The 10,601-nt window shown below is 43.2% G+C and overlaps 1 protein-coding gene across 5 annotated transcripts in view; it reads right to left on the minus strand.

Moving 5' to 3' along the window:
• TRPC4AP (transient receptor potential cation channel subfamily C member 4 associated protein) overlaps nucleotides 1-10,601 on the minus strand; it is an 88,588-nt gene extending 77,987 nt beyond the window's left edge. For 4 of the 5 annotated variants that reach the window (XM_031656690.1, XM_031656689.1, XM_031656687.1 and 1 more), the window contains exon 1: nucleotides 10,349-10,601. In XM_031656690.1, the coding sequence (XP_031512550.1) occupies nucleotides 10,349-10,516 (168 nt within the window). In that variant the 5' untranslated portion in view covers nucleotides 10,517-10,601. The remainder of the gene's footprint in view (nucleotides 1-10,348) is intronic. The other variant, XM_031656688.1, reaches the window with a different exon arrangement.

Genomic DNA, 10,601 nt, shown 5'->3' on the forward strand with positions numbered 1-10,601 from the left:
AGGAGAAATAAAGAAATCCATAATCGTAATGGGAGATTTTACATATCTTTTTCAAAAACTGACACATACAGACAAAAATTAGTGAGAATATAGAATATTTTAACACAATTAAACAAAACGGACACACCTCGAGCAGTATATCTAGTAAATGCACTCTACACGTCCTTTACAAATATAAAGAGAACATCTGCAAAATGACCAGCTGGTAGGCCATACAGCAAATTCAATACATTTAAATGAACTGAAATACAGACTATGTTCCACATCAGAAAGATAATTATAAAATCCCCATGTTTGGAAAACAATATACTTCTCAAAAATGCACGAGTCAAAGAAAAAATCAAAGTGGAGATATGAAAATATCCTGAAAGATAATGAAAATACTACACATTCAAACTGATGAGGTACAACTTAAGGCATGCTTAGTGACCACTATAACCCTGATACCAAAACCTGTCAAAAGGAAAACTGCAGGCCGGTTTCACTAATGACGATGTAAAGAAAAAACCCTAATTCAAAAACTGAATTAAATTTAAAATTTGTATCAGAAATTAAAAGTTGGTTTAATATTTGAAAATTTTATTCCATGCAATTCAACATATTGATAACAAAAACGAGAATAATGATATGAATACCTCAATTGATACAGAAAAAGCATCTGATAAAATTCAACATCCATTCATGATAAACTCAAACTGAAAAAAAATGAATTTCTGTTAACAGGTATCCACAGAAAACCGACTGCAAACATCACACTTAATGACAAAATGTTTAAGGTTTTTTCCCTCTTAGATCAGGAACATGCTACTTCTATTCATCATACTGGAGGTCTCAGGCAGCAGAGTAAGGCAAGATATATAGAAGACATAAGATTTTTTTTTTTTTTTTTTTTTTTTTTGAGACGGCACGGAGTCTCGCTCTGCCGCCCAGGGTGGAGTACAGTGGCCGGATCTCAGCTCACTGCAAGCTCCGCCTCCCGGGTTCACGCCATTCTCCTGTCTCAGCCTCCCAAGTAGCTGGGACTATAGGCGCCCACCACCTCGCCCAGCTAGTTTTTTGTATTTTTTTAGTAGAGACGGGGTTTCACCGGGTTAGCCAGGATGGTCTCAATCTCCTGACCTTGTGATCCGCCCGTCTCGGCCTCTCAAAGTGCTGGGATTACAGGCTTGAGCCACTGCGCCCGGCCCGACTTAAGATTGTTAAGGATAAAAGATTCATTTGCAGATGATACAATATTCACAGACGACTGTACAGGTATACAATCTGAAAGAATCTAAATGTAAATTATCAACTATTACAGCAATATAAAGGAATAATATAAAAATATATCACATTTTTATATTAACAGCTACAATTTTTAAATGTAGTTTAAAAAACACTACTTATAATACCACTTTTAAAAATGCTAAGGAATAAATCTAACAAAGTTATGCAAGACGGCTACAAAGAAAACTATAATACACTCTTGGCCAGGCACAGTGGCTCACGTCTGTAATCCCAGCACTTTGGGAGGTCGAGGTGGGCAGATCACCTGGGGTCAAGAGTTCAAGACTAGCCTGACTAACATGGTGAAACCCCATCTCTACTAAAAACACCAAAAAAAAATTAGCTGGGCATGATGGCGGGCGCCTGTAATCCAGCTACTAGGGGAGGCTGAGGCAGGAGAATCGCTTGAACCTAGGAGGCGGAGGTTGCAAAGAGCTGAGATCACGCCACTGCACTCCAGTCTGGGAGACACAGGGAGACTCTATCTCCAAAAAAAAAAAAAAAAAATACAGGAAAATAACTTCCAATTTAGAATTCTATACCCAGCCAAACTAAATATACAAGTGTCAGAATAAGATATTTTCTGATCTGCAAGCTTAAAAAAAAAAAAAAAAAGTTACCTCCCAGGTACTCTTTCTTGGGAGGCTACTAGAGAATGTGCTCCAGGAAAAAGGAAGACAATTCAGGAAACAGGGTCTAAAACATGAGAAAACAAAGAAAAATATTCTGGATTTGGAGACGAGAAGTCCCAAGAATTCAGCTGTATAGCAGACCTAGTAACTAAACTAAACTGCTAAACTGCAGTAGAAGAATGAAGGGCTTCAAATGATTTCTTTAAAAAGTTTTAGAATTTAGGAACAAATTATAAGTATACAGAAAGCAAGTGGGCACAGTGGCTCACACCTGTAATCCCAGCACTTTGGGAGGCTGAGGCAGGTGGATCACCTGAGGTCAGGAGTTTGAGACCAGCCTGGCCAACATAGTGAAACCCTGTCTCTACTAAAAATACAAAAAAAAATTAGCCAGACATGGTGGCGGGCACCTATAATCCCAGTTACTTGGGAGGCAGAGGTTGCAGGGAACCGAGATCGTGCCATTGCATTCCAGCTGGGCAACAGTGCAAGACTCCGTCTCAAAAAAAAAAAAAAAAAAAGGTATACAGAAAGCCAAACAAATTAAAAGGATGCATTACTGCATTATTCCCTGACTTCACCACCATGCAATACACCAATGTAGCAAAATTTCACTTGTACCCCATTAATACAAATTTAAAAACAGTAAAATAAAGGATGCACTATTATGCTAATGAAAGTCAAAAGGCTATACAGGGTATAAGTATATTTATCCTTCGATTTAAAAAATGGAAGAGGACTGTTTTTAACACGACAAAAAAACAAAATTATACAAAACATATATAATTGTACAATATATGGCCCTGCTGTAAACAATAATGCTAACATCATAATGTAAATACTTAACAACAGCCAAAACCGTGATATAACTACATTGGTAGAATAGTGGAGACGAGTAAGAAGGAATCAAATGTGTGAATTAAATCCTAGTCTTTTTCGAGAGCGAAGAAAATAGAAGTATCTAAAAGTGAAAAGAAACAGCTTTATAACCCTGTTATTTAGAAATACTGGCTCTCCTGTTTCCTGGATTCTTCTCTTGCAAAAGAAATAGCTAAGTATGGACACTGAACAGCATTGGGAGTATGGAACTTAGAGGTGCAAAGCGGGCAGTGCACTGCTGTTCTTTTGTTACAAGCTTCATGACACTCAGAGACCTAATCACAGTCCAAATACTTGACTTCACAAGCAATTTCTTCACTATTTCTGCATTGTCTTACAAGGCATTTACTCTCATCTAAAAAGAATAATTTGGGGCTGGACACAGTGGCTTATGCTCACAATCCCAGCAATCGGGAGGCCAAAGCAGGCCCATTGCTTGATCCCAGGAGTTTTAAGACCAGCCTGGGCAACATGGCAGAATCCCATCTCTACAGAAAAATACAAAAATGAGCTGCATGTGGTGGCATGTGCCTATAGTCCCAGATACTCCGGAGGCTGAGGTGGGAGGACTGCTTGAGCCCAGGAGGTGGAGGTTTCAGTAAACCAAGTTTGCACCACTACACTCCAGCCTGGGCAACAGAAGCAAGACCCTGTCTTAAAAAAAAAAAAAAAAAACATCAGAATTTTGCTTTCCTTGTGAACAGCTTGGCACTGTGATGAAAGTGCCACCATTCAGTCATCTTCACAGTTGAATTACTGGCAGGTATCATATGGGTTTTCTCCTGAAGTACTTGTGGTTTAACAGTTGACAGCAGTGATAATCTCTTACATCATACCCTCTAAACTGTCAAGCTGTTTAGCAAATGTGACATTTCTAGACATTTACAGTTTCCACTGATTATACGGTTTTTCAAAATAATTAAAGGCTAAATTCCATGAAGATAAATATGCATCTTGTTTCTTTAATCCTAAGTGTAAGATATCTAATGCCTCAAAATGTCATACTAAATGCAAGGGTCTCGTGCAATCTCACTGCAACCTCTGCCTCCTGGGCTCAAGTGATCCTCCCGCCTCAGCCCGGCCCCTTCCCCCTCCTGGCCCCCCACCCACCCCCCCACCACCAAGTAGCTGGGATTACAGGCATGCACCACCATGCCCGGATAATTTTTTGTATTTTTAGTAAAGATGGGGTTCCACCCATCTTGCCCAGGCTGGTCTTGAACTCCTGAGCTTAAAGAATCCGTCTAGCTTGGTCTCCCAAAGTGCTAGAATTACAGGTGTGAGCCACCACACTCGGTCTAAATAGATACCTTAAAGGATAATGAAGATAAAATACCTTGTTGGGTTATTTTGACAATGCATGTAAACCACTGAATACTTGCGTCTCCTTTAATGTGGTATGATTCAGTAAAATTAGGAGTAAATTTTAGGGCTTGTGAATACAAAAACTTCCCATTGAAATGAATGGCACATATATATATCTACATATATACATATATATATGTGTGTGTGTATATATACATGTATATGAATGAGACTTTATCCTAATCAGTTTTTCAGTATCAAATGACTTTTGAAAAGCAAGGGAAGGTTTATTTGACTTAAATGCCTAGGTTTCATAAATACTAATGCTTAGAATGAGGCTAAAACAATTAGGCCAGGCACGGTGGCTCATGCCTGTAATCCCAGCACTTTGGGAGGCCGAGGCGGGCGGATCATGAGGTCAGGAGATCGAGACCATCCTGGCTAACACGGTGAAACCCCGTCTCTACTAAAAATACAAAAAACTAGCCGGGCGAGGTGGCGGGTGCCTGTAGTCCCAGCTACTCGGGAGGCTGAGGCAGGAGAATGGCATAAACCCAGGAGGCGGAGCTTGCAGTGAGCCGAGATCGCGCCACTGCACTCCAGCCTGGGTGACAGAGCAACACTCCGTCTCAAAAAATAAAAAAATAAAAAATAAAAAATAAAAAAAAACAAGTAGTGCCTAATGAAAAAGCTAGTGAATCTGGCTGGGTGTGGCAGTTCACGTCTGTAATCCCAGCATTTTAGGAGGCTGTGGTGGGCAGATCACGAGGTCATGAGTTTGAGACCAGCCTGGCCAGCACGGTGAAACCTTGTCTCTACTAAAAACACAAAAACTAGCCGGGCATGGTAGCACACGCCTATAGTCCCAGCTACTCAGGAGGCTGAGGCAGGAGAATCACTTGAACCCGGGAAGCGGAAGTTGCAGTGAGCCGAGATCGTGCACTACACTGCAGCCTGGGTGACAGAGCAAGACCCCATCTCAAAAAAAAAAAAAAAAAAAAGGCAGTGAATCTAAAGAAAAAAATATAAAGTAACACTCAGGTGCATTTAGATATGCCAATAATCATAAAGGAAGCAATGACTGGCATGTGGGAAATTTAACAGCATCCCACAACCCAGTCTGTCACCAGACTGCCAAACTGAAGGGTATCTAGGGATGGTGGGTCATGACCTGTAATGTGAGTTGCACTACCCTAGAGCCCAGGGTTTACTCAGTCTGTCCTTTCCTTCAACTCCTACTGATCATTCCGGGCCTTGTACGCCCATGGTAAGGAATCCAGAATTGATTCTATCAACCACAATGAGATGAGGCTGGAGAGTTTTAAGCAAAGGATTTATAAGATCTGATCTGTATTAAGCATCAAATGTGCTGATGAATATGAAAAGGCTCAGTAAACTCCAAAGTACCACCCCAGCGTATTTTACTGCCTTGACAGAGGGCAGAACAAAAGGAAGGGAAGAAAATAAGGCAAACTAAAATCCAAGTAGAATTGACCCATTATAAATCATGTGGCCTGTAGTCATGACCCAGGCTTTCCTTATGCCCCATTTAGGCAGATGGAGAAGATCAGGTCTGGTGGAAAAGGGAGAGGATTTTGGCTGTCAATATACTAAGTTTGAGATGCCCATTAGACATCAAAGTGGAAATGCTGAGAAAGCAACTGGATATACCTACCCACCCAGAGCTAAAAGGAGAAACAGGAATGGAAACAGAAACTTAGGGTCCCTCAGAGTATAGAGCAGTTATTAATAACAATACAAGCTAATCTTTACAGCAGTAAGCAATGTACTTACAGCTGAGGAAGTACGTTTCAGTCACTATTTTAAGTGCTTTATATGTGTAACTCACTTGGTCCTCACCACAACCTTGGAAGGTCAGGTCCTATGATACTTACTTTACAAATGAATAAACTTAGGCATAAACAGATTAAGTAACTTGCCTAAAGACACACAGTAAGTAAATACCAGAGCCAGGTTTCAAACCTAGGTAATTTGACTCTGGAACTCTTTAAAGCCATGAGATTGCTTGGCGAGTAAATCTAGACATAAATTAGACTGAGGACATGGTATTTCAATTCAAGCCATTTCCTGAGTATCAAATGGCTGGCAAGGTTTCAGGCTCTGCAGATACAATGAAAAATAAGACACAGTCTCTTCAAGAAGCCCAGTTTAATTAGCCACTAGCTGAGAGAAACTATTTACTAAACAACTATTACTATGTGCCATACTGGTTAAGCTTTTAAAACATATTATTTCATTTAATCCTCCTAACAACTTTATGGGATAGATGTTATCATCACCTCTTTAGAAATAAGGAAACTGAAGTTAAAAGAGGTTAAGTAACTTAACCTTGGCCACTCTGCTAGGATTCAATTCAGGTCCACCTTACCTTAAAATCTGATTTTTTTTCCCAAGGAAATTCCATCATATGCCATACCACAGATGATCCTTGAGGACATTATGTTAAGTAAAATAAGCCAGTCACAAAAAGACAAATACTGTATTATTATACTGGGGTTATCTAAACTAGTCAAACTCATAAAAACAGAAAGAAGAAGAATGGTTACCAGGGACTGGGAGAGAGAGAAATGGGGAGTTGTTCAATGGTAGTTTCAGATTTGCAAGACGAAAAAGTTCTGGAATCTGTTTCACAACAATGGGAATATACTTCACATTACGTAACTATACACTTTTTTTCCCCCCCTAAAGATACAGGGTTTCACCATGTTGCCCAGGCTGGTCTCAAACTCCTGGGCTCAAGTAATCCGCCCACCTCATCCTCCCAAAGTGCTGGGATTACAAGCATAAACCACCACAATGGGCCTGACCTCTACACTTATAAATGGTTAAGATGGTAAATTTTATGTTTACATATATATTTACATATGTATATAGCTTGAAGCAGGGTCTCATTCCGTTGCCCAGGCTGCAGTGTAATGGTGAGATCATGGCTCACTGCAGCCTTGACTTGCCAAGCTCAAGCGATCCTCCTACCTCAGCCTCCTGAGCAGCTGGGACTACACGCATGCATTCCCACACCTGGTTATTATTATTTTTTTTTTGTAGTAGAGATGGGCTCCACTACATTGTCCAGGCTTGACTCAAACTGGTTCAGGTCCCATCTTGGTCTCCCAAAGTGCTGGGATTACAGACATGAGCCAATGTACCTGGCCTATATTATATATTTGTTTACTACGATTAAAAAATTTTGGCCAGGCACAGTGGCTTACACCTGTAATCCTAGCACTTTGGGAGGCCAAGGCAGGCGGATCATGATGTAAGGAGTTTAAGACCAGCCTGACCAACACGGTGAAACCCTGTCTGCATTAAAAATACAAAAATTAGCTGGGTGTGATGGCACGCGCCTGTAATCCCAGCTACTCAGGAGGCTGAGGCAGGAGAATTGCTTGAACCCAGGAGGTGGAGATTGCAGTGAACCGAGATTGTGCCACTGCACTCCAGCCTGGGCAACAGAGCAAGACTCTGTCTAAAAAATTAAAAAAAAAAAATTTTTTTATTCTGGTCTTTTCCTACTATACCACATGCCATAACGGTATAAAAATATGGGTAATCTGGGCAACATAGTGAAACCCTGTCTCTACCAAAGATACAAAAATTAACAGGGTTTGGAGGTACACACTGTAGTCCCAGCTACCAGGGAGGCTAAGGTGGGAGGATCACTTGAACCCAGGAAGTTGAGCGTGCCACTGCACTCCAGCCTGGGTGACAGAGCAAGACCCTGCATCAAAAAAAAAAAGGGTAAGCAAATAATTTATTCTGCAGGATGGGAGAGAGGAGAGGAAGGGCACAGCATGAAATAAATTTTTTAAAAAAACTAAGAATATCAGTATTTGAAAGATGAAGGTCCCCATTTTATCCTCACATTTTATCCAGGCAGGGTATCTCTATCTCAGCCTCTGAAATAGCTCCCATACCTATATACAACCATCAGTTACCACAATAACCTGCCTAAACCAGGCTCCAGAATATTCCAGTAGTGTTGTATCTGGTGTGTTTTTTGTTTTGTTTTGTTTTTTGAGATTAAAGTCTCACTGTCACCCAGGCTGGAATGCTGGAGTGCAGTGGCGTGATCTCAGCTCACAACCTCCACCTCCCAGGTTCAAGCAATTCTCCCGCCTCAGCCTCCAGAGTAGCTGGGATTACAGGTGCATACCACCACGCCTGGCTAATTTTTGTATTTTTAGTAGAGACAGGGCTTCGCCATGTTGGCCAGACTGGTCTTAAACTCCTGACCTCAGATGATCCATCCGCCTCGACCTCCCAAAGTACTAGGATTACAGGCATGAGCCACTGTGCCCCGCCTCTGGAGAGCTTTTCTAGGCTCCTCCCATTCTAAGTCATTTGGCACTGGAAACAAATTAAGGTGCCTAAATTGCCTCATTTATTATGCTAAAGAACTTCTGTGGCTCCCTATTACTCTCAGAACACTGATTATCAGGAGGGGTGTTTAGGAACATATCACCTAGCCTTTCTGAGCCTCAGTTTCCTCATCCATATTAACAAATGAGTCTTGAAGCATAACTCAAAAGCTTGAGCATTAAATAAAGATAACATATGCCTTGCACCATACTTGTTCTAAAGTTATGTGCTCACTAAAAGTTAGTCCTCTTTCTGCCTGCCTCTACACACCCAGCTCAGTAAGGTATCTTAGCCTAAGAAGGAAAGACCAAGTATTTCTAGGAATTTTTTTTTTTTAAGACAGGGTCTCACTCCATCAATCTCCGTCTCCCAGGCTCAGGTAATCCTCCCACCTCATCCTCCCACAGGCACGCACCACCCCACACCCGGCTAATTTTTTTGTAGAGACAGGATTTTGCCGTGTTGCTTGGGCTGGTCTCGAATTCCTGGACTCAAGCGATCTGCCTGCCTGGGCCTCCCAAAGTGCTGGGATTACAGGGTCTTAAGTCAGGTAGAGACCACCACAAGGCGGAAAAAGGCTGCTCATGTATGGTTGTGTGATGGCCACGAAAACATCTCTCACTCACTGCTCCTTTCGTCCACAATCCTCCATACACACAGACCATCTAGCCTTTATTTTATCCTTTTCGTCACTTGAGGAAGTGATATTTAAATAAAATTTAAGTAAAGTTATACTGTGAAAAGTCTCACTCCCATTTTCTCCCCCTTTAGCCCAATTCCCACCTCACTCCCACCAACCACTTTATTAGAGTACCCTTCAAACTTCCTTTACGAAAAAGCTGTCTTTAAATAAAACTACTGTTTTACAGGTGTTAGCAAGGTTTGGGGTGGGGGAGGGTGGAAGAAGTAGGAGACTAGGTCCTATTCAACCTGGTTTACCCTAAAGCAGTGTCCTTCGCTCACTCAAAAATAACAATAATCGTATGTTGGGCACCTGTTATAAATCAGATGCTTAATATTAACTACCTTCAGCCCTTACTATGCACCAGCAATGCACCAACTGTGTAAAGCACCAAAGGCTTTACACAGTTGCCCCCTTTGATTTCCACAACAATCTTAAAACGTAGGTTACTAATTCTCATCTTCATCTTGCAAGTGAGGAAACTGAGGCACAGAAAGGTCATCTGCCCAAGCAAGAGAGAGGAGCAGGGCTTTGAACCCAGGCCTGACTCCAGAGTCCCTCTTAACCATGACGCTCTGCATTGGCAAACCAGATACAGTCTGTGCACCCGCTGGAACTCGGCCTGATGTGGGAGACAGGCGAGAAAAAGGCAGACAACAAAGAAATACGAAATTATAGACTAAGAAAGTAATGTAAACGAAATAAATTCGCAGCTGTGACAGAATAACAATGGGGACCTACTTTAGAAAGGGGAAGGAGTGTCAAGAAAAGGCCTGAGAAAATGACATTTATGAAACGCTTGGGAACCATTTGGGGGCTGCAATGATGACCCCCTCCCCCACGCCCAATACACAGGGGAGAAACTCGAGGCCCATAGAGGCTAAAACAAACTCGCCAGGGTCCCCCAGACGTGTAGACGTGGCGCAAGGAAGGGAGGATCCAGAAACTGGGCCCAGCGTTCGTACACGCCATCAGTGCCCACAGCAGCCCAGCCCCGCTCGGCCCCTGACAAGGGACAGCAAGCCAGCTGCTTCATACGGCCCCGCTGCGGCTGAGAGCGTCCGGGCAGCTCACAAGGAGGCCTTGCGGCCAGCCAAAAGGGGTCTGGCCCGTCCAGCGGCGGCCTGGAAAGGCCTCTTCCCCGGCACCCCGCCAGCTCCCGCCTGGTCCGCCCCGCCCCGCCCCTCCTGGTCCAGCCTCGTACCTGCACCGCCCGGACCAGGCCCCGGCCGGTCAGCTGGCCCTGCCGCAGCTGCAGCAGAATGTTACTGGGCCGCGGCCGGCCGCCCCATCCGCCCCAAGCCGCCACTGTGGCTGCCGACCGTCGCCCACGGCCGGCTCCGGACCCAGCCGCCGCCGGCGCCGCCGCCATGTCTCCTCGTCGGACAAACAGGAAGCAAGCGGCCTCGGGGCCGCGGAGATTTCTACGGGGCGGCGGAGGGGTTCCCGCAGCGCCC

Source organism: Papio anubis, chromosome 16 (genome assembly GCF_008728515.1).
Source record: "Papio anubis isolate 15944 chromosome 16, Panubis1.0, whole genome shotgun sequence".
Classification (NCBI taxonomy): domain Eukaryota; kingdom Metazoa; phylum Chordata; class Mammalia; order Primates; family Cercopithecidae; genus Papio; species Papio anubis.